This window comes from Oncorhynchus mykiss, chromosome 2 (assembly GCF_057628025.1).
Source record: "Oncorhynchus mykiss isolate SJ-2025 chromosome 2, ASM5762802v1, whole genome shotgun sequence".
NCBI lineage: Eukaryota > Metazoa > Chordata > Actinopteri > Salmoniformes > Salmonidae > Oncorhynchus > Oncorhynchus mykiss.
The window spans coordinates 36,982,351-37,006,900 of NC_143023.1; the positions used below are offsets into that span (position 1 = coordinate 36,982,351).

A 24,550-nucleotide genomic window follows, 5' to 3' on the forward strand; every position below is an offset into this window, starting at 1 on the left:
CAAAGAGAAATGACAGTCCATCATTACTTTAAGACATGCAGGTCAGTCAATCTGGAAAAATTTCAAGAACTTTGAAAGTTTCTTCAAGTGCAGTCGCAAAAACCATCAAGCGCTATGATGAATCTGGCTCTCATGAGGACTGCCACAGGAAAGAAAGACCCAGAGTTAGAGGATAAGTTCATTAGTTACCAGCCTCAGAAATTGCAGACCAAATAAATGCTTCACAGAGTTCAAGTAACAGACACATCTCAACATCAACTGTTCAGAGGAAACTGTATGAATCAGGCCTTTAAGCTGCAAAGAAACCACTACTAAAGGACACCAATAAGAAGAAGAGACTTGCTTGGGCCAAGAAACACGAGCAATGGACATTAGACCGGTGGAAATCTGTCCTTTAGTCTGAGGAGTCCAAATTTTAGATTTTTGGCTCTAACCGTCTTTGTGAGACGCGGAGTAGGTGAACAGATGATCTCCACATGTGTGGTTCCCACCGTGAAGCATGGAGGTGTGATGGTGTGGGCGTGCTTTGCTGGTGACACTGTCAGTGATTTATTTATTATTCAAGGCACACTTAACCAGCATGTCTACCACAGCATTCTGCAGCAATATGCTATCCCATCTGGTTTGCGCTTAGTGGGACTATCATTTGCTTTTCAACAGGACAATGACCCAACACAACTCCAGACTGTGTAAGGGCTATTTTGACCAAGAAGGAGAGTGATGGAGTGCTGCATCAAATGACCTGGTCTCCACAATCACCTGAGCTCAACCCAATTGAGGCGGTTTAAATTGAGTTGGACCCCAGAGTGAAGGAAAAGCAGCATATGTGGGAACTCCTTCAAGCATTCCAGGTGAAGCTGGTTGAGATAATGCCAAGAGTGTGCAAAGCTGCCATCAAGGAAAAGGGTGGCTACTTTGAAGAATCTAAAATATATTTTGATTTGTTTAACACTATTTTGGTTACTACATGATTCCATATGTGTCATTTAATAGTTTTGATGTCTTCACTATTATTCTACAATGTAGAAAAAAGTTATAATAAAGAAAAACCCTTGAATGAGTAGGTGTGTCCATACTTTTGACTGGCACTGTATATATTTTTGGCTTGGCAAATAGGGGGGGATATTCATTTTATGTCACCATTTTTTTTTATGGCTACTTAATCAAGTTAGAACAAAGGTTGACATCGCCCAACCCTAACAAGTACTGCAAGGGTTAAAGTAAATGCATTTGAATGAGGATCTTCACTCTGTGTCTATTTAAAAATGTTAAAGGTGTCTGCATGCCTAATTTATAATGAATTGACATCAGATATGTTATTCTAATGTTGATAAAGGGTTTGCTGTAATCCAGTCCTCTTTCTGACTTTAGGACTACGATGCCATTATCAAACTGGTAGAGACTCTGAACAACTTGCCCATGTGCTTGGTGGCTGCCCAGCAGAATATCAAATTTCACTACATATTTGCTTTAAACAGGTACCATTGTTCCTCCACTTGTGTATTGCTCACATATTCTGTTTGACGATAGTCTTTCACATTATATAATAGAAGGAAATAATGTGTATATAACACTAAATGGGTTAAAGCCTTCCCCCGTTTTAACACTTAATTAGTGGGCTTTCTGAAAGCACACTACTGTTTTTTCCCCCTTCCCTCATTTTAACACTTAATTAGTGCGCTTTCTGAAAGCACATTACTGTTTTTCCCCCCTATCTTTATTATTTTAGACAGCTTGAAGCAAGCACACAGATTTTCTTCAAGAAATTTACCCGACACTTTAAATTTGCAGCACAACACATGCTGTTGATTCTGAGGATTCCATCTGTCATAATGTTTCCTAATTTCGACCTTCAGGAGGAATCGTCCAGGTGACCGTGCCAAGGCCCTGGAGGTGATTCTGCCCATTGTGGAGTCAGGTGACCGGGTGGTGTCGGACGTGCACTGCCTCTGCGGCCGTATCTACAAAGACATGTTCATGAGCTCTGGCTTTAAAGACCATCGCAGTCGAGACCAGGCCTGCTACTGGTGAGACACACCATTACAGTGTCCATATTAGTACAGCCTTCGAGTCACAAGGAGTCTGTGTCAGAGGCAGTTTGGACTTGTAAGTCGTCCTAATATGCACACCATAGACACAGCATCCCTTCACTCACTCCAGTCAAGTCCTCCTTACTAGCGCTCTACATCAGTCTATGTCATGTTATCCCTTTGAGTTCCCTCCGTCCTTTCAGTTACACTTTACTTGAGTCCTCTGTCATAAAGGCTGCATAACACTGTTAGAATTATAACATAGCAGATGGCATAAACAGACATGACACACCTGATACTATATGTTACTCTGTTATTAAACAAATCATTGCTTAGGTCAGCTCATTGACTAGGCAGCAATATGTATTAGTTAATGAATCAGTTTTAATCTCCCTTCATGGATTCTCCCCCAGGTACGGCAAAGCCTTCGAGACAGAGCCAACCCTTCATTCCGGCATCAACAACGTTGTCCTCTTGATGGCTGCCGGCCACGAATTTGACACCTCCATCGAGCTGCGGAAAATAGGTACATTGTTCTCACGACACTCCACTGCCCTGAATCAGTAGCCTGTCAAAGGGAACTTGTGTGTGCATGTTTTGTTTAATTGCTTAAAGAAACTACATTTGCCTTATTTTTTTATCCATGTCTGGGATCAACCGAGTGTGGGCTAATTGTTGGGGCAGTCGTAATCCCTGCCAATCCGTATCATCATTGCTAACAGCCTGCATAAAGACACTAAATAATTACACCCGTACATTATTTATCAATGCATTTCACTGTTATGCTGGGCTTCTGTGCCATGTCATGCGTCTCTTTTTCTTTTACATTTCGATGCCATACTGTTAGCCTGAAAATATAAATATAATACTAATATTCTCACTATCTAGCATGTGTGTCTGTCTGCGCCCATCTGTGTTTGTGTTGTGTGTGTGTGTATCCAGGCGTGACCCTGAGCAGCCTCCTGGGGAGGAAGGGCAGCTTGGAGAAGATGCAGGACTACTGGGACGTAGGCTTCTACCTGGGAGCCAGCATCCTGGCTAACGAACACAGGAAGGTCATCGAGGCTTCAGAAAAACTCTACCGGCTCAATGCACCCATGTGGTGAGAGGAGTCACAATTTGTTTAGTCAAATCCTATGGTCATTGTCACTGCAAACATTCGAGACAGGACAAACAGATCTGGGACCAGGCAGGCATTCTTGATGTGAAATATATGAGCATATCATTCTAACAGATTCAAATCAAATCTAACTTTGTCACATGCGCCGAATACAACAAGTGTAGACTTTACCGTGAAATGCTTACTTACAAGCCCTTAAGCAACAGTGCAGTTCAAGAAGAGTTAAGAAAATATTTCCCAAGTAGACTAAAATAAAAAGTAATAAGAAAAAGTAACACAATAAGAATAACAATAACGAGGCTATATACAGGGGGCACCGGTACCGAGTCAGTGTTGGGGGTACAGGTTAGTTGAGGTAATTTGTACATGTAGGTGGGGGTGAAGTGACTATGCATAGATAATAAACAACCAGTAGCAGCATTGTACAAAAGGGAGGGGGTGTCAATATAAATTAAATAGGTCCCGGATGGCAGAAAGCTTGGCCCCAGTGATGTACTCAAAAAAACACAGATGTTATATGCACCTTGTTTTTGAGATTGAGATGATTATAAACCAGAATGAGAGGGCACATTTCAAAATATATTGTTAAAGGGCCCGCACAGTCATTCGGATTATCATGTAAAATAGCCTTTATATTTTTTCCCCGATTTAAAAATTTAAAAATTTTTAAAAAATTAAAAAGAGCTCAGAATTTGAGAAAAATGTACTCATATGTCTAACTATCAGTAAGGCTGAAAAGACAGGCTGAGTGGGCAGGGAGCTAATCGGCTGAGTGGGGGGGGGGGGGGGGCTCACCTTGACTGACATTTCTTTGAAATACTTATGTCAAGCAACTTGGACGTAATGAGCTGTGTCGTGTCTCTGGCTATCATTAAAGGTGAAGTCTTATTTTATCAAATCAATTCTCTGTAATTATTATTACTTGATTAAACTAATCATGTAAATTTAATTAACTAGGAAGTTGGGGCACCATGGAAAATCTTCAGATTACAAAGTTAATCTTTGAATATCTGATCAATTAGTCTTCAATTACTGAATTATTCTTTACCTTACGTCAGTCTCATTTCAAACATCGTAGAATTCTTGGTTATATGCACAAACCCAGCCTACACCATGAATCATCCATAGGCCAATTGGCTTAATTATTTATTTACTAACTAACTAATGTTGGGACATGGTAGAATTGGGCTGGAGAATCCCTTTGTCTTACTGTGAAACTCTCTCTCAATTGCATGGTCAGGGAGAGTCTCTGTGGTATTTACGACCTGGGGCAATAAAACCTGGGTTTAGGAGAGGGAGAGTGAGAGAAAGAGAGGGGGAAGCCATGATCTACACCCAGAAAGGTCCACGTCATGACAGCCGTGGTTGCAGTGAGATCATGAAGATAGCTAGCTTGTTCATCTTGTAGCTAGTTCATCTTGGACAATTTCAGTTGAAACTGGACAGGGTGAGGTCTGGGTATCTCTCATGAGTATAGATCATGGCTTCCCCCTCTCTTTCTCCCTCTCCCTCTCCTAAACCCAGGTTAAAAAATATATATATATAATATATATATATACACAGTGCCTTGTGAAAGTATTCGGCCACCTTGAACTTTGCGACCTTTTGCCACATTTCAGGCTTCAAACATAAATATATAAAACTGTATTTTTTTGTGAAGAATCAACAACAAGTGGGACACAATCATGAAATGGAACGACATTTATTGGATATTTCAAACTTTTTTAACAAATCAAAAACTGAAAAATTGGGTGTGCAAAATTATTCAGCCCCCTTAAGTTAATACTTTGTAGCGCCACCTTTTGCTGCGATTACAGCTGTAAGTCGCTTGGGGTATGTCTATCAGTTTTGCACATCGAGGGACTGAAATTTTTTCCCATTCCTCCTTGCAAAACAGCTCGAGCTCAGTGAGGTTGGATAGAGAGCATTTGTGAACAGCAGTTTTCAGTTCTTTCCACAGATTCTCGATTGGATTCAGGTCTGGACTTTGACTTGGCCATTCTAACACCTGGATATGTTTATTTTTGAACCATTCCATTGTAGATTTTGCTTTATGTTTTGGATCATTGTCTTGTTGGAAGACAAATCCCAGTCTCAGGTCTTTTGCAGACTACATCGGGTTTTCTTCCAGAATGGTCCTGTATTTGGCTCCATCCATCTTCCCATCAATTTTAACCATCTTCCCTGTCCCTGCTGAAGAAAAGCAGGCCCAAACCATGATGCTGCCACCACCATGTTTGACAGTGGGGATGGTGTGTTCAGCTGTGTTGCTTTTATGCCAAACATAACGTTTTGCATTGTTGCCAAAAAGTTCAATTTTGGTTTCATCTGACCAGAGCACCTTCTTCCACATGTTTGGTGTGTCTCCCAGGTGGCTTGTGGCAAACTTTAACCGACACTTTTTATGGATATCTTTAAGAAATGGCTTTCTTCTTGCCACCCCTCCATAAAGGCCAGATTTGTGCAATATACGACTGATTGTTGTCCTATGGACAGAGTCTCCCACATCAGCTGTAGATCTCTGCAGTTCATCCAGAGTGATCATGGGCCTCTTGGCTGCATCTCTGATCAGTCTTCTCCTTGTATGAGCTGAAAGTTTAGAGGGACGGCCAGGTCTTGGTAGATTTGCAGTGGTCTGATACTACTTCCATTTCAATATTATCGCTTGCACAGTGCTCCTTGGGATGTTTAAAGCTTGGGAAATCTTTTTGTATCCAAATCCGGCTTTAAACTTCTTCACAACAGTATCTCGGACCTGCCTGGTGTGTTCCTTGTTCTTCATGATGCTCTCTGCGCTTTTAACGGACCTCTGAGACTATCACAGTGCAGGTGCATTTATACGGAGACTTGATTACACACAGGTGGATTGTATTTATCATCATTAGTCATTTAGGTCAACATTGGATCATTCAGAGATCCTCACTGAACTTCTGGAGAGAGTTTGCTGCACAAAAAGTAAAGGGGCTGATCAATTTTGCACGCCCAATTTTTCAGTTTTTGATTTGTTAAAAAAGTTTGAAATATCCAATAAATGTCGTTCCACTTCATGATTGTGTCCCACTTGTTGTTGATTCTTCACAAAAAAATACAGTTTTATATCTTTATGTTTGAAGCCTGAAATGTGGCAAAAGGTCGCAAAGTTCAAGGGGGCCGAATACTTTCGCAAGGCACTGTATATGTGTGTGTGTGTGTTGACTGCCAGACCATGTTCATAAACCATGACTATCAATGATGTCAAAATCTCCCATTTGCCATGCCTCTTCTGTTGCAGTTTGCAGCAGCACTGACAGATATATTACATGACAACTGCTTCTGAATTTTGAATGACCCTTCCCCCCCCCCCCCCCCCCTTTGTTCCATGATGACTAAAGAACTAGCTAGCCAGTAACTAGCAAACACCAGACACAGATGAAATGGGAAACGTATCATTTTTTTGGCCATAGATGAATAGGAGAAACCTGTAATCTGATGTCACCCTGCAGTCAAATTTTGGCACCAGTAGACTAGCTAGCTATGCAAACACACCTTCTGTGCTGATGGTTACCAGGCGGTACTTATTTAAATTAGGTAAAAGAATAAGACATTACCATTGGTATATTCAAATTAGGGCTTTATGTGATGGAACACAAAGCCCTAAATAATTCCACCATCTGAATTCAAGTGTTTGACAACGGGGGAGGGGACCAGTAACTTTATGATCAGACTTGATCAATGTACCAGCAACAGTCATTTTTCATACTTAGGTCATCCAACTCTGATCTGGTTTCATCCAAATATCATCCATTTGATGGAAAACATGTTTTTTTGCGGGACCTTTAATGTTAAAGATAGGGGAAAGGGGTCCCCTAAATGGACACTAAGAAAAATATTGATATGGCCTCTTTAAGGTCAATGTCTCCTTAAGGTCAACTTTATTTTGATTTTCAAATACTTACTCGCATCTTTCTTTTGAGGTATGTGGGCTCGATCATGGAGACGTTCATCTTGTATCGTCAGTTCACCAAGCCCCCAGAGGTGAAAATGTCTAAACAGGAGACTGTGGACTTCTGGATGGAGCTGATGCTGCAAGCCTGCAAGCCTACTGTTTCCACTGACCGCTGCCCAGTAAGACCTCACCACAGCTCCTAGTCCATTCAGCTTTATTTAGTTAGTGTCTTGACCGCTGCAAAGACACTCTGTCAGACTCCAACACTCCCAGTTCCTCAAACCCACATTGCTTTGTGAGATCTCAATAGATTCTCTCTGTCTAGTATATAACAGTTCTGGGCATTCAAATTAGAGGTTGACCGATTAATCGGAATGGCCGATTAATTAGGGCCGATTTCAAGTTTCCATAACAATCGGAAATCGGTATTTTTGGGTGCCGATTTGTCAATTTAAAAAAATATATATATATTATTATTATTTTTGTGTTCCTTTATTTAAATAGGCAAGTCAGTTAAGAACACATTCTTATTTTCAATGACAGCCTAGGAACGGTGGGTTAACTGCCTTGTTCAGGGGCAGAATGACAGATTTTCTCCTTGTCAGCTCGGGGGATCCGAGCAGTTAACTAGTCCAGCGCAATAACGACCTGCCTCTCTCTCGTTGCACTCCACAAGGAGCCTGCCTGTTACGCGAATGCAGTAAGCCAAGGTAAGTTGCTAGCTAGGATTAAATGTATCTTATAAAAAACAATCAATCATAATCACTAGTTAACTACACATGGTTGATGCACGCTAGATAATATCTAGTAGTATCCAAGTATCTGACTGAGCAGTGGTAGGCAGAAGCAGGCGCGTAAACATTCATTCAAACAGCACTTTTGTGCGTTTTGCCAGCAGCTCTTCGTTGTGCGTCAAGCATTGCGCTGTTTATGACTTCAAGCCTATCAACTCCCTGTAACCGAAGTGAAATGGCTAGCTAGTTAGCGCGCAGTAATAACGTTTCAATCTTCACTCGCTCTGAGCCTTCTAGTAGTTGTTCCCCTTGCTCTGCATGGCTAACGCTGCTTCGAGGGTGGCTGTTGTCGTTGTGTTCCTGGTTCGAGCCCAGGGAGGAGCGAGGAGAGGGACGGAAGCTATACTGTTACACTGGCAATACTAAAGTGCCTATAAGAACATCCAATAGTCAAAGGTTAATGAAAATCAAATGGTATAGAGGGAATTAGTCCTATAATTCCTATAATAACTACAACCTAAAACTTCTTACCTGGGAATATTGAAGACTCATGTTAAAAGGAACCACCAGCTTTCATATGTTCTCATGTTCTGAGCAAGGAACTTAAACCTTAGCTTTCTTACATAGCACATATTGCACTTTTACTTTCTTCTCCAACACTTTGTTTTTCCATTATTTAAACCAAATTGAACATGTTTCATTATCTACTTGAGGCTAAATTGATTTTATTGATGTATTATATTAAGTTAAAATAAGTGTTCATTCAGTATTTTTGTAATTGTCATTATTACAAATAAAAAAAATTGGCCGATTTAATCGTTATCGGCTTTTTTGGTCCTCCAATAATCGGTATCGGCATTGAAAAATCAGAATCGGTCGACCTCTAATTCAAATGCAGAGCAGTAAAAACATATTTGCTTTAACATGTATTTTAACTGCACCGTCATGGTTAGATAATTTGTTAACGAAGTTGGCACTTGGCGTCACCCTGCCGGGATAGTTTGTCACATTCACAATTTTAGGTGCCTTTCTGCAGCAAAAGTATTTATAAAAATTGTTAGCACCATTAACCGTTCCTCAGGTTCTGATCCTGGAGCCGACCAAAGTGCTCCAACCCACCATAGTGTGTGTGAGTGAGGAGGACGACAGCTGCACAGTTCAGCTCAACCACATCACACCCCTGAAGGTACAGACCATGTTTGGCATGACAATGACCATAAGAGTTGGCTAATACAGTACAAGCAGATCTGGGACCAGGTAAACGGACCCCTACCGCCTCGTAGATATTTAACTACTGAGCTATACTGTACAGGTCTACATTTTTCAACGTGTCAAGACATTGAAAATGGTAGTTCAGGAATGGTGTGAGACAGAATGGTGTGTTTTAACTAGAATAGGCGTGGAGTGTTTTCTTAACGGCACCACGTCAGTGATGGGGAAAGAAGACAAGCCTAATGAGGAAGTGTGCGTGCGAGGCCGCTAGTGTGTGCAGGCACGTGCATACTTTGTGTGTGTGTGTGTTTAGGTTGTTGAGTGAGCATTTTGACAGTCTGCCATGTCTTCCCTTCCATAGAAAGGCCAGAAAGCCCAGTGGACTTTCCCTGCCTCGCAAATCCGGGGAGTGAGGTACGGTAACAGACAGTACAGAGTGTGCTAACATTTGCTGTGTGGGTGTGTGGTGTTCACGCCTGCAGCCCATACACATCATCAGGGCTAGTCTACCAGACCTAGATTTAAATACTATTTGAAATATTTCAGCGTTTGCTTTAGCCTGATGGGTGGAGTTTGCAGGTTTGTGACTACTCTATTGGTTCCATTGTGCTCAGTCAAGCCCAGCTTTAGTATTTCAAAGGATAGTATTTGAACCCAGGTTGCGGTCTACTGAGTCTAAACACTTTTTAACTGTCTGGCGGACTTGGCCACTGGCCATCAGGGTGTTTTTGTCTGTGCTGTTCTCAAAGACTGTGACTGGATATGTGTGTGTGAGTCCGTGTCTATTTGGCTGTGGAGGTCACTGTGTATTTTCCCCTTTTTTTGCTTACCGAACTGCCTCCAGGGGCAGTAGATATATTTATTTTATTTCAGTTTGCATTTGCAACACTATCAACCGGTGGCTTGAAACATATCAGTATTTCAATCTATATGAGATACAAAGAAAAAGTTTTTCTCTGAATTGCAGAGCCACGTGTTATTATTGGCTTTTCTTGTCTTGATTCGTATTCCTTTTAACTTTGTTTGCCTGCATTGCTATTTTGAGAGTACTTGTTGTGATGCCGCAGTTCGCTTTGAAATGTTGTGTAGCTCCTAATCCTCCTCTTTAACCTTTTTGACCTGCTCAGTGTTTCCAAGTTTGACGAGCGTAGCTGCTTCCTGTATGTCCTGGAGAACTCGGATGACTTCCAACTCTGCTTTCCCAGCGAGCTGCACTGTAAAGGGTGGGTCCCACACACATACAAACACAGACACACGCACACACAAACACACACCAAAAGACAGCCTTTAGCCCAGCTGTCTAGCAGGAACTGGCGTAACAACCAACCATATCAACCAATGATTCATTCCCCACATAAAACGTACATACAGATTGGGCCTGTTCATTCGACCATTATCACATTATTTGATTGTGTTGACATGACAACTGTTAATGTTTATTTTACACTGGCATATGGAAATAGAGCCTGCTTCTCTCTCCCCTTTCTGTGTGGATTGATAGGTGTATGTATTTTACATTGTGTGCTTATACAGTACATTATTATCTAGGTGTTGTGTATTGGGAAACAGTAAATACTCAGTGTTATCCAAGACCTTCTGAGAAGGAAGGAAATAGGAAGTGGTTTTCATAGTAGTATTTGCGGAATCAGTGAAAGGCAAATAACTAGCAATTGAAAGGTCCCCTTTAATATGTCATGACATGTCATGACATATAAGATTGATAACAGTGCTGTGTACTGAATTTGTTTGTGTGTGTTTCAGCAGGTCTCATCTAGGACTTGCCTGTGAGGTCCATGAATATATGACTGTCTTTCAATATGATTTAGTTTCTTGTGTGTGTTGTTTCTCCATCAGGTTCTGTGAGCTGGTCAACTCTCTCCTAAGCCAGGCAGAAGCCCCAGTGGAGTACCCCAGCGAGCTCACTGGAGGATTACTGGAGGTCAGCTAGGCTCTTTCTCAATTCATCTTTCCTCGATTTCCTCTTTTCTTGCTTCCTTCTGAAAGCGCATTGGAAACCAGGGTTCGAGGGGAGAGACATTGGACCTTCTCCTCCAATACGGTTGAAAAGGAGGTGAGGAGAAAGGATTCAAGGAATTGCGGAGAGACAAATTGAGATAGGGCCATAGAAGCCTAGAATCCTCCCTCTCAAGGCTGCTTTTCTGTTTCTGACCCCCCTTCTACCCTACCAGTACACAAACAAGCCCTGTCATGATGTGGTCAAAAGGTGAAAAGTTTCCCTTAACCATTCCCCAATGGTTAACGTATTCCCGACCCCTCATTTTTGTGTGTTAAGTTCCTGGTATTCACAGAACATTGGATTCAGTCCAGCATGTCACTCCAGCAAACATGGGTTCAAATACTATTTGAAATAATTTCAAATAGTATTTCAGTTCACTGCAGTTCAGAGCAGCAGAAGGTTTCAAAATGAACATATTTTTCCATTGCTTCGCGCTCTCACTCAACCTTTTCTGTTGTGGTTGCCTGTGAAATTCTTTACAATATTTCTAACCTACACACTCTAAAACTCATTTTTTTATGAAACACACGCACATTTAGTTTCACATCCGTCTTCCTGTTGAATTAAACCTTCTCCCTTACCTCCTGCAGTTTATCTATGAGACCAGCGAAAACGGAGACAAGGTGGTTTTGGGTAAAGGAACCTATGGCGTGGTGTATGCTGGGAGGGACCTGAGCAACCAAGTCCGCATCGCCATCAAGGAGATCCCAGAGAAAGACAGAACGTATGGAAAACACATTTCCCCTTTTTACTTTTTTTTGAATGGTCCCAGATCTGTTTTTTCTGTATTGTCAAACAATGACCATACTTGTTGACACGACAAAACAGATCTGGGACCAGGCTACTTTTCTTTGCACATTATACCATAAATCCCAATTTATTATTTGAGCCTAATATGTATAATATATTATATAATTGTGAGCGAAACCATTCACGATTAATGATGAGAATAATGAATGTGCAGATGTTTTCCTCAACATTCCAAATGTGTAATGTTTGTCCAGTATCCCCATAGCTACACCGGAATCTACTCCCTGAAGAGATGGATGTCTATTTAGATTTCCCCATTCCTTGTTTACGAGCCTTCGACCTCGACTAAGAGCTTAGCCCCATAGTTCAAGAAATGTTAATACTAAGTTCCTCTGCAGAACTAATGGCCACATAGGCCGAAGCAGCACATGACGGGTGATTGTAAATCTCTCATCATATTCATACAGTATGTATGGGTCACAGCTACACCATGTCAGCACAACTGCCAGATTAGAGTGTGAATTTTGTTGTTTTTCAATGACGGCACAGCTAGCACTAACCTTGTTTATGTTTTGTAGCAATGTTGTTATAACGGCAGATGAACACTGTTCCATTTGCTAATGCTATGCTAAATCTAGTGCCAATGTTAACTGTTGGTTCTCTCCCCATCTGCGTGTGAATCTCAGTTACTCCCAGCCTCTGCATGAGGAGATAGCTCTGCACAAGAGGCTGAAGCACAGGAACATCGTTCAGTACCTGGGCTCTATGAGTCAGGACGGCTTCATCAAGATCTTTATGGAGGAGGTTCCTGGAGGTACAGAGGATATAAATATAATTTATTTAATTCTATATTAAAATCTCATTCTGTTTCTAATGTCCCATAAACCAGGTCACATAGAACCATTCAGTGTTCTAATTTAGATTTTTGTGCCTGTCTACTACAAATTAGTAGTCTTTAGACAAGTCTTTATATCACTCCTTCACTCAGTATGTACAGTATTCATTCTCTCACTGACGAAAGCTTTGGTAATCTTATACTGTCCTGCTTTAACTTTTAAACTGCCGTACAACTAATGGTTTCAGTCTTCACTTCTCAGTTTTTGTGTCTCTCTACTACTCATTCTCCTTCCTTCAATCTCTGTCTACCACTCACACACTCTGGTACTGTATTCTCTCATCAATAATTTCACTATTGCTCATCTTTCTCTGCCCCCCTAATGATGAAACTGTCACATGTGCCGAATACAATAGGTGTAGACTTTACCGTGAAATGTTTAATTACAAACCTTTTCCCACCAATGCAGAGTTAAAAAATAATACAAATAAATAACATTAAAGGAAATGTTAACACAATAAAATTAAGTAATGAGGCTATATACAGTTGAAGTCAGAAGTTTACATACTCCTTAGCCAAATACATTTAAACTCAGTTTTTTACAATTCCTGACATTTAATCATTGTAAAAATTCCCTGTCTTAGGTCAGCTAGGATCACCACTTTATTTTAAGAATGTGAAATGTCAGAATAATAGTAGAGAGAATTATTTATGTCGGCTTTTATTTCTTTCATCACATTCCCAGTGGGTCAGAAGTTTACATGCACTCAATTAGTATTTGGTAGCGTTGCCTTTAACTTGTTTAACTTGGGTCAAACATTTCAGGTAGCCTTCCACAGCTTCCCACAATAAGTTGGGTGAATGTTGGCCCATTCCTCCTGACAGAGCTGGTGTAACCGAGTCAGGTTTGTAGGCCTTGTAGCACATGCTTTTTCAGTTCTGCCCACAAATTTTCTATGGGATTGAGGTCAGGGCTTTGTGATTGCCACTCCAATACCTTGACTTTGTTGTCCTTAAGCCATTTTGCCATAACTTTGGAAGTATGCTTGGGGTCATTGTCCATTGGGAAGACCCATTTGCGACCGAGCTTTAACTTCCTGACTGATGTCTTGAGATGTTGCTTCAATATATCCACATTTTCCTACCTCATGATGCCATCTATTTTGCGAAGTACACCAGTCCCTCCTGCAGCAAATCACCCCCACAACATGATGCTGTCACCCCCGTGCTTCACGGTTGGGATGGTGTTCTTCGGCTTACAAGCCTCCCCCTTTTTCTTCCAAACATAAAGATGGTCATTATGGCCAAACAGTTCTATTTTTGTTTCATCAGACCAGAGAACATTTCTCCAAAAAGTACAATCTTTGTCCCCATGTGTAGTTGCAACCCTTAGTCTGGCTTTTTTTTATGGCGGTTTTGGAGCAGTGGCTTCTTCCTTGCTGAGCGGCCTTTCAGGTTATGTCGATATAGGACTCGTTTTACTGTGGATATAGATACTTTTGTACCTGTTTCCTCCAGCATCTTCACAAGGTCCTTTGCTGTTGTTCTGGTATTGATTTGCACTTTTCGCTCCAAAGTACGCTCATCTCTAGGAGACAGAACGCGTCTCCTTCCTGAGAGGTATGACTGCTGCGTGGTCCCATGGTGTTTATACTTGTGTGCTATTGTTTGTACAGATGAACGTGGTACCTTCAGGTGTTTGTAAATAGCTCCCAAGGATGAACCAGACTTGTGGAGGTGTACAATTAATTTCTGAGGTATTGGCTGATTTCTTTTGATTTTCCCATGATGTCAAGCAAAGAGACACTACGTTTGAAGGTAGGCCTTGAAATACATCCACAGGTACACCTCCAATTGACTCAAATTATGTTAATTAGCCTATCAGAAGCTTCTAAAGCCATGACATAATTTTCTGGAATTTTCTAAGCTGTTTAAAGGCACAGTCACCTTAGTTTATGTAAACTTATGACCCACTGGAATTGTGATGAAGTGAAATAATTTCTCTTTAAACAATTGTTGGAATAATTACTTGTCATGCACAAAGTAGATGTCCTAATGGACTTGCCAAAACTCTCGTTTGTTAACAAGAAATTTGTGGAGTGGTTGAAACACTTAGGTTGGAGTCATTAAAACTAGTTTATGTAAACTTTCAACTGTACAAGGAGTACCAGTACTGAGTCAATGTGCAGGGATACAAGGTAGTTACAAGGTGTTTGCGGTAATATGTGCATGTAGGTAGGGGTAAAAGTGACTAGACAATCAGGATAGGATAGATAATAAACAGAATAGCAGCAGTGTGAGTGTGTGTGGCTTCAATATGCTTGTGTGTGTCTGGAGTGTCAGTGTAGTATGCTTGAGTGTGTGGGTAGAGTCCAGTGAGTGTTCATAAAGCCAGTGCAAGAATGTCAGTACAAAAAAATGTAGGTCAATGTAAATAGTCTGGGTAGCCATTTCAGTAACTGTTTAGCAGTCTTGCGGCTTGGGGGTCTTACGACTTGGTGCTCCGTTACCGCTTGTGCAGTAGCAGAGAGAACGGTCTATGACTAGGGTGGCTGGGGTCTTAGACAATTTTTAGGGCCTTCATCTGACACCGCCTTGTATAGATGGAAGGGAGCTAGGCCCCAGTGATGTACTGGGCTGTACGCACTACCCTTTGTAGCGCCTTGCGGTCAGATGCCAAGCAGTTGCCATACCAAGTGGTGATGCAGTCAGTCAATATTCTCTCATATTTTTGAGGATCTGGGGGCCCATGCCAAATATTTTCAGCCTCTTGAGGGGGAAAAAGGCGTTGCCATCACACCCATGTTGGGAAGCATCACTGACTGGACTATGGAGCTATCACATAAGTGAGAGTAAAGAGGAGGGGATAGCATTCATATGTTAGAATTATACAGTGCATTCGGAAAGTATTCAGACCCCTTGACTTTTCCACATTTTGTTATTCTAAATGTATTAAATTGTCTTTCCCCTCATCAATCTATATACAATACCCATAATGACAAAGCAAAAACAGTTTTTTAGAAATTTTTGCAGATGTATAAAAAGAGGAAAATCACATTTACTCAAGTGTTCAGACCCTTTACCCAGTACTTTGTTGAAGCACCTTTGGCAGCGATTACAGCCTTGAGTCTTCTTGATTGGGTGTGATGCTACAAGCTTGGCACACCTGTATTTGGGGAGTTTCTCCCATTCTTCTCTGCAGATCCTCTCAAGCTCTGTCAGGTTGGATGCGGAGAGTTTCGACACAGCTCTTTTTAGGTCTCTCCAGAGATGTTTGATCATCGGGTTCAAGTCCGGGCTCTGGCTGGACCTCTCAAGGACCTTCAGAAACATGTCCAGAAGTGACTCCTGCGTTGTCTTAGCTACGTGTTTAGGGTCGTTGTCAGGTTGGAAGGGGAACCTTCGCCCCAGTCTGAGGTTCTGAAAGCTCTGGATTAGCTTTTCATCAAAGATCGCTCTGTACTTTGCTCCATTCATCTGTCCCTTGATCCTGACTAGTCTCCCAGGCACGCTGAAAAACATCCTCACAGCATGATGCTGCCACCACCATGCTTCACCATAGTGTAACGCAGGTCAACTAATGTCGAATAATTATATGTACTAGTGAGATTCCAGTAACCAATCATATTATACTATATTGATATTGATATGTTTTAAGTTGAGCGATATTACAAATCAGCTGTCAGAAGCTGCATGACGTGCAGTTTATTTTGAGCCAATCAATATTCTCTTAGTCCCTCTCCTAACCTCAAGTTATACACCAGTTGGCGCAAACATGCTGAAAATGAGCTAGAACGGACCGTGATGAGCTACCGCCATTCCATGGAAGAAAAATAACATTTCAAATCGTTGAGAAGTTTTATAAAACTGAACTAAAAAGAGAGACCTGGATATTAACACTCACTTATCTGTACGAATGTGCTGTGAAGCGATTGAGGGAATGGTTGATGCCAGGATTTGGTGAGTTTTCATAAGGAAAACGAGCTGCTAATGATTAGGCTAGCTAAACTATTGCTAGCATTTTGTGCGCGTTCATACTGAACCAAGCATACGCACAAGCCATTAACATTTAGGCTAGCTCAGCTATCGATCAATTGAAATAGCAAACGTTAGTGAGCATGCTAATCATGCATGGCGAACTATTTTCGTTTTCATACTTTTATGAAATGTGATTAACTAGTATCACAATCCATTTTGGTACACTTATGTTTTAGATTACTTTATAATAAATGACGTGTAGGTGTAAGCACTAGTACTTTTCATTTACCCAGGCTATTTTATTGTTCAGTCCGCGTGAGCCGGGTGCTGTAGTTAAAAGTGTAAAGTATTTTGACTAAGTTTGATTTCTTAGTCCTGTAAGAGATTAAAGCTAAGCACTATATTAATGGTTATATGAAAGGTACTTATGGGGTGTGTGTGTATGTATGTATGTATGTATATATAGCTACTATACTATATTGCACTATATATATATATATATATATATATATATATATATATATAGTGCAATATAGTATAATATGATGCAATATAGTATAATATGATTGTGTGTGTATATATATATATATATATATATATATATATATATATATATATATATACACACACACACATACACACACACAGTGCCTTGCGAAAGTATTCGGCCCCCTTGAACTTTGCGACCTTTTGCCACATTTCAGGCTTCAAACATAAAGATATAAAACTGTATTTTTTTGTGAAGAATCAACAACAAGTGGGACACAATCATGAAGTGGAACGACATTTATTGGATATTTCAAACTTTTTTAACAAATCAAAAACTGAAAAATTGGGCGTGCAAAATTATTCAGCCCCCTTAAGTTAATACTTTGTAGCGCCACCTTTTGCTGCGATTACAGCTGTAAGTCGCTTGGGGTATGTCTCTATCAGTTTTGCACATCGAGAGACTGAATTTTTTTCCCATTCCTCCTTGCAAAACAGCTCGAGCTCAGTGAGGTTGGATGGAGAGCATTTGTGAACAGCAGTTTTCAGTTCTTTCCACAGATTCTCGATTGGATTCAGGTCTGGACTTTGACTTGGCCATTCTAACACCTGGATATGTTTATTTTTGAACCATTCCATTGTAGATTTTGCTTTATGTTTTGGATCATTGTCTTGTTGGAAGACAAATCTCCGTCCCAGTCTCAGGTCTTTTGCAGACTCCATCGGGTTTTCTTCCAGAATGGTCCTGTATTTGGCTCCATCCATCTTCCCATCAATTTTAACCATCTTCCCTGTCCCTGCTGAAGAAAAGCAGGCCCAAACCATGATGCTGCCACCACCATGTTTGACAGTGGGGATGGTGTGTTGCTTTTACGCCAAACATAACGTTTTGCATTGTTGCCAAAAAGTTCCATTTTGGTTTCATCTGACCAGAGAACCTTCTTCCACATGTTTGGTGTGTCTCCCAGGTGGCTTGTGGCAAACTTTAACCGACACTTTTTATGGATATCTTTAAGAAATGGCTTTCTTCTTGCCACCCCTCCATAAAGGCCAGATTTGTGCAATATACGACTGATTGTTGTCCTATGGACAGAGTCTCCCACCTCAGCTGTAGATCTCTGCAGTTCATCCAGAGTGATCATGGGCCTCTTGGCTGCATCTCTGATCAGTCTTCTCCTTGTATGAGCTGAAAGTTTAGAGGGACGGCCAGGTCTTGGTAGATTTGCAGTGGTCTGATACTCCTTCCATTTCAATATTATCGCTTGCACAGTGCTCCTTGGGATGTTTAAAGCTTTTTGTATCCAAATCCGGCTTTAAACTTCTTCACAACAGTATCTCGGACCTGCCTGGTGTGTTCCTTGTTCTTCATGATGCTCTCTGCGCTTTTAACGGACCTCTGAGACTATCACAGTGCAGGTGCATTTATACGGAGACTTGATTACACACAGGTGGATTGTATTTATCATCATTAGTCATTTAGGTCAACATTGGATCATTCAGAGATCCTCACTGAACTTCTGGAGAGAGTTTGCTGCACTGAAAGTAAAGGGGCTGAATAATTTTGCACGCCCAGTTTTTTATTTGTTAATAAAGTTTGAAATATCCAATAAATGTCGTTCCACTTCATGATTGTGTCCCACTTGTTGTTGATTCTTCACAAAAAAAATACAGTTTTATATCTTTATGTTTGAAGCCTGAAATGTGGCAAAAGGTCGCAAAGTTCAAGGGGGCCGAATACTTTCGCAAGGCACTGTATGTATGTGTATGTATATATATATATATATATATCCACACACATATATTGTGTGATCCTCTTTGTAAGACGGGTCAGGTTTTATGATTATGGATTCAGTTCCACCAAGGATGGTGAGCCGCCCGAATCCAGGACATAAATAAGAAGATTTGCATGCGAAGATTTTCCTTGGAGAACACTGAATTTGCACTGCCATACTATGGTGTGATAGGATTTTTCTTGCAAGACGTCATTGCATCATACATTGCTGTGGGACAGTTATAAGATCCTACACTTAAAAACCTTAGTGTTTCTTGGTGGGCACAGTTACTCACATTTGATTCCATCTCATAGTGGGTTATGTCAGTATTTGTGAATTGGTTTGTGTTTTCTGTGGATTCATGTTTATTGTATTGCTATTGAATTTTGAATATTGAAATCTGAGAGATTCTCACCCTAGTAAACTATAGGCCGGATATATGGCTGATATCTAAGTCTATAGTACCATTTATGTATTTCATTCATATTGAGCTCATTGTACAAATTTCACATATGGATGTGTGAGGTGATTAATTTTTTGTAAATATTTTTATTTACAAAATACAAGCAGGCATTATTATCCTAAATTATTCAGTTGTGCAGTTTTCATTTCTCCCTACTGTTCCAGTAGTGAACCTAACTGGTCCAATAGAGTTTAAGCTTAAACATACAGTAGCCCATAGTGTTAAGCAATTGTTACAGTAGGGAGGGTGACAGGTTTCTTCTAGACGTCATACTTGGTATTCAGGCCAAAGAGTTCAATCTTGGTTTCATCATACCAGATAATCTTGTTTCTCATGGTCTGAGAGTGCTTTGGGTGCCTTTTGGCAAACTCCAAGAGAGCTGTCATGTGCCTTTTACTGAGGAGTGGCTTCCGTCTGGCCACTCTACCATAAAGGCCTGATTGGTGGAGTGCTGCAGAGATGGTTGTCCTTCTGGAAGGTTCTCCTATCTCCACAGAGGAACTCTGTCAGAGTGACCATTGAGTTTGTGGTCACCTTACTGACCATGGCCCTTCTACCCTGATTGCTCAGTTTGGCTGGGCGACCAGCTCTGGGAAGAGTCTTGGTGGTTCCAAACTTCTTCCATTTACGAATGATGGAGGGCACTGTATTATTGGTCTTTCAATGCTGCAGTACCCTTCCCCACATCTGTGCCTCGACACAATCCTGTCTCTGAGCTCTATAGACAATTCCTTTGACCTCATGGCTTGGTTTTACAGTGGGGCAAAAAAGTATTTAGTCAGCCACCAATTGTGCAAGTTCTCCCACTTAAAAAGATGAGAGAAGCCTGTAATTTTCATCATAGGTACACTTCAACTATGACAGACAAAATGAGGGGGGGGAATCCAGAAAATCACATTGTAGGATTTTTTATGAATTTATTTGCAAATTATGGTGGAAAATAAGTATTTGGTCACCTACAAACAAGCACACTTTCTGGCTCTCACAGACCTGTACCTTCTTCTTTAAGAGGCTCCTCTGTCCTCCACTTGTTATCTGTATTAATGGCACCTGTTTGAACTTGTTATCAGTATAAAAGACACCTGTCCACAACCTCAATCAAACAGTCACACTCCAAACTCTATAACACTATAGCCAAGACCAAAGAGCTGTCAAAGGACACAAACAAAATTGTAGACCTGCATCAGGCTGGGAAGACTGAATCTGCAATAGGTAAGCAGCTTGGTTTGAAGAAATCAACAGTGGGAGCAATTATTATGGAAGACATACAAGACCACTGATAATCTCCCTCGATCTGGGGCTCCACGCAAGATCTCACCCTGTGGGGTCAAAATGATCACAAGAACGGTGAGCAAAAATCCCAGAACCACACGGGGGGACCTAGTGAATGACCTGCAGAGAGCTGGGACCAAAGTAACAAAGCCTACCATCAGTAACACACTACGCCGCCAGGGACTCAAATCCTGCAATGCCAGACGTGTTTTCCTGCTTAAGCCAGTACATGTCCAGGCCCGTCTGAAGTTTGCTAGAGAGCATTTGGATGATCCAGAAGATTGTGAGAATGTCATATGGTCAGATGAAACCAAAATATAACTTTTTGGTAAAAACTCAACTCGTCGTGTTTGGAGGAGAAAGAATGCTGAGTTGCATCCAAAGAACACCATACCTACTGTGAAGCATGGGAGTGGAAACATCATGCTTTGGGGCTGTTTTTCTGCAAAGGGATCAGGATGACTGATCCGTGTAAAGGAAAGAATGAATGGGGCCATGTATTGTGAGATTTTGAGTGAAAACCTCCTTCCATCAGCAAGGGCATTGAAGATGAAACGTGGCTGGGTCTTTCAGCATGACAATGATCCCAAACACACCGCCCGGGCAACGAAGGAGTGGCTTCATAAGAAGCATTTCAAGGTCCTGGAGTGGCCTAGCCAGTCTCCAGATCTCAACCCCATAGAAAATCTTTGGAGGGAGTTGAAAGTCTGTGTTGCCCAGCAACAGCCCCAAAACATCACTGCTCTAGAGGAGATCTGCATGGAGGAATGGGCCAAAATACCAGCAACAGTGTGTGTGAACCTTGTGAAGACTTACAGAAAAGTTTTGACCCCTGTCATTGCCAACCAAGGGTATATAACAAAGTATTGAGAAACTTTTGTTATTGACCAAATACTTATTTTCCACCATAATTTGCAAATAAATTCATTAAAAATCCTACAATGTGATTTTCTGGATTTTTTTCCTTCTCATTTTGTCTGTCATAGTTGAAGTGTATCTATGATGAAAATTACAGGCCTCATCTTTTTAAGTGGGAGAACTTGCACAATTGGTGGCTGACTAAATACTTTTTTGCCCCACTGTATATGTACTGTCAACTGTGGGACATTTATTTAAACAGGTTTGTGCCTTTCCAAATCATGTCCAATCAATTGAATTTACCACAGGTGGATTCCAATCAAGTTGTAGAAACATCTCAAGGATGATTCATGGAAATAAGATGCACCTGAGCTCAATGTTGAGTCTCATAGCAAAGGGTCTGAATACTAATGGCAATAAGGTATTTAAAATATTTTTAAAAAACCATTAATACATTTGCAAACATGTCTTACCATGTTTTCGCTTTGTCATTATGGGGTATTGTGTGTAGATTGATGTGGGGGGAAAAAATGTAATCCATTTTAGATTAAGGCTGTAGCGTAACAAAATGTGGAAGTCAAGGGGTCTGAATGCACTGTAAAAAAAGGACTGTACAAATCCCTACAATTTCAGCTACATACTGTTGTGAAGGCTTAGTGAAACCCACTGGAATATTACGAAATGATCATATTTTAGTTCAGGAAGTCTGGAGGTCGTGTGTGTGTGTGTAACTCAATGCAATAGCTACAGGCAGGATATCACACCGGATGTGTGGGTGTTTCCAGTATCCCAGCGATAGAGGAAAAATGGATTTCACAATGCAATCAAGTCACTGATGTACCAGTGTTTAAAGAAAGTGAAAATACTTTTAAAAAGTAATGTTTTATTTCAGCTTCCGACATTTTATCTTTGTGAATATTCTGGGCCTTGTTTCCCAGAGCCTTCATAGCGTTAAGATCATCGTTACAACCTTCTTACGATGTATGTTTCGTAGCCGAGGTGTTTCCAAGTTCCTTCGTTAGTAACGTGGCACATCTAGTGATCCAGACCACTCGTAGCACAGCCAAAGTGCATCATTAGGTGCTTTTTTTTGTTGCCCTTTCGCATCACTTTATTCACAGAAGATCTTCGCTAAACACAGCATAAACATCTAGATTTTTTTCTGTCTGACTGTGACGGCTGTTGACTACAAATACAACAAGTGAAGAATAAAATGATGTTTGGAATGAAAACTGAGATGACTGCATTTAAAGATGCATAGCCTACATGGGCTATTTCCATCAATTAAGTTATATTTTTCGACTAGGGTATTGTCTATTATTTTTGCTTAAGTGTTTCATGATGTGTGACAACGTGGTCAATAATGTGCCCAATCTGTGATGTAGTGCAGTATTGTTGGGTAAGCATAATAAGCTTCCTCAATAGCCTATTTGCAGCCGTAGGTGGTAATATCTCTAGGAGCTGATCCTTGGTCAGTATTGTGGAATCGTTTTAATGTTAAGATTTGAATGGAGAAATCTGACCTGAAAGCAGTGCTGCTTTTCTTTTGATCCTATCAGTGTCGACACGTGGTATAACAACGCACTAAGCAAATTTTCTCTTTACGTGGTTGTCTGGGAAACACTTGTAAAGTTGGCTCGTAAAATAACGATGTGTCTGGTACGTCATCGTAACGCTTAAGTTACATCGCAACTGGGAAACGAGGCCCAGAGGTGTTGCGAATCCTAAATTGAACCCCTTGCATATCTAACTGTAACCCATTCCAATGTCATCTCTCCCATGTAGGAAGCTTGTCCTCTCTCCTGCGTTCCAAATGGGGACCCCTGAAAGACAACGAGGCCACCGTCATTTTCTACACCAAACAGATCCTTGAAGGGCTTAAGTACCTCCATGACCACCAGATAGTCCACAGAGACATCAAGGTGAGGTGTCCTCAAGGAGACCGTTTGTTGTTGCTGCTGCTAAATAAATGTTCAAAAAAGTTCCAATGCCACAGCAGATTTGAATTCACACAGTCCGAGCTGGTTGTGTTGGAGTGAAACAGGAAGGGACTTCCTGGACTTGAGAAATGCTCCTTTATTATTTCCATTTCTAAACCAAATCAAATTTATTTATATAGCCCTTCGTACATCAGCTGATATCTCAAAGTGCTGTACAGAAACCCAGCCTAAAACCCCAAACAGCAAGCAATGCAGGTGTAGAAGCACGGTGGCTAGGAAAAACTCCCTAGAAAGGCCAAAACCTAGGAAGAAACCTAGAGAGGAACCAGGCTATGTGGGGTGGCCAGTCCTCTTCTGGCTGTGCCGGGTGGAGATTATAACAAAACATGGTCAAGATGTTCAAATGTTCATAAATGACCAGCATGGTCGAATAATAATAAGGAAGAACAGTAGAAACTGGAGCAGCAGCACAGCCAGGTGGACTGGGGACAGCAAGGAGTCATCATGTCAGGTATTCCTGGGGCATGGTCCTAGGGCTCAGGTCCTCCGAGAGAGAGAAAGAAAGAGAGAATTAGAGAGAGCATATGTGGGATGGCCAGTCCTCTTTTGGCTGTGCCGGGTGGAGATTATAACAGAACATGGCCAAGATGTTCAAATGTTCATAAATGACCAGCATGGTCGAATAATAATAAGGCAGAACAGTTGAAACTGGAGCAGCAGCACAGCCAGGTGGACTGGGGACAGCAAGGAGTCATCATGTCAGGTAGTCCTGGGGCATGGTCCTAGGGCTCAGGTCCTCCGAGAGAGAGAAAGAGAGAAGGAGAGAATTAGAGAACGCACACTTAGATTCACACAGGACATAAACGTTTTGCTACTTTGTGCCCCACTGAGCATGAACCTGGTGTATGTTGCTTACTCAACTACTGTGTTACCATGTTTTATGGGGAAAGTGAATCCAGTGGAATCGACCGATTTTATGATTTTTCAAAGCCGATACCGATTAATGGGACGTTTAAAAAAAAAAATATATATATATATATATGTAATAATGACAATTACAACAATACTCAATGAACAGTTTTTTATTTTAACTTAATATAATACATAAATAAAATATATTTAGTCTCAAATAAATAATGAAACATATTCAATTTGGTT

The 24,550-nt window shown here is 41.0% G+C and overlaps 1 protein-coding gene across 1 annotated transcript in view; it reads left to right on the forward strand.

The window, feature by feature from the left end:
* Nucleotides 1-24,550, forward strand: part of LOC110489000 (mitogen-activated protein kinase kinase kinase 5) — a 36,754-nt gene that overhangs the window by 4,576 nt on the left and 7,628 nt on the right. Inside the window, exons 5-16 of the mRNA XM_021561532.3 lie at nucleotides 1,372-1,478; nucleotides 1,857-2,027; nucleotides 2,444-2,556; nucleotides 2,973-3,132; nucleotides 7,104-7,254; nucleotides 8,891-8,995; nucleotides 9,383-9,435; nucleotides 10,149-10,244; nucleotides 10,876-10,960; nucleotides 11,629-11,762; nucleotides 12,475-12,602; nucleotides 23,238-23,374. Of these exons, the coding sequence (XP_021417207.3) occupies nucleotides 1,372-1,478; nucleotides 1,857-2,027; nucleotides 2,444-2,556; nucleotides 2,973-3,132; nucleotides 7,104-7,254; nucleotides 8,891-8,995; nucleotides 9,383-9,435; nucleotides 10,149-10,244; nucleotides 10,876-10,960; nucleotides 11,629-11,762; nucleotides 12,475-12,602; nucleotides 23,238-23,374 (1,440 nt within the window). The remainder of the gene's footprint in view (nucleotides 1-1,371; nucleotides 1,479-1,856; nucleotides 2,028-2,443; nucleotides 2,557-2,972; nucleotides 3,133-7,103; nucleotides 7,255-8,890; nucleotides 8,996-9,382; nucleotides 9,436-10,148; nucleotides 10,245-10,875; nucleotides 10,961-11,628; nucleotides 11,763-12,474; nucleotides 12,603-23,237; nucleotides 23,375-24,550) is intronic.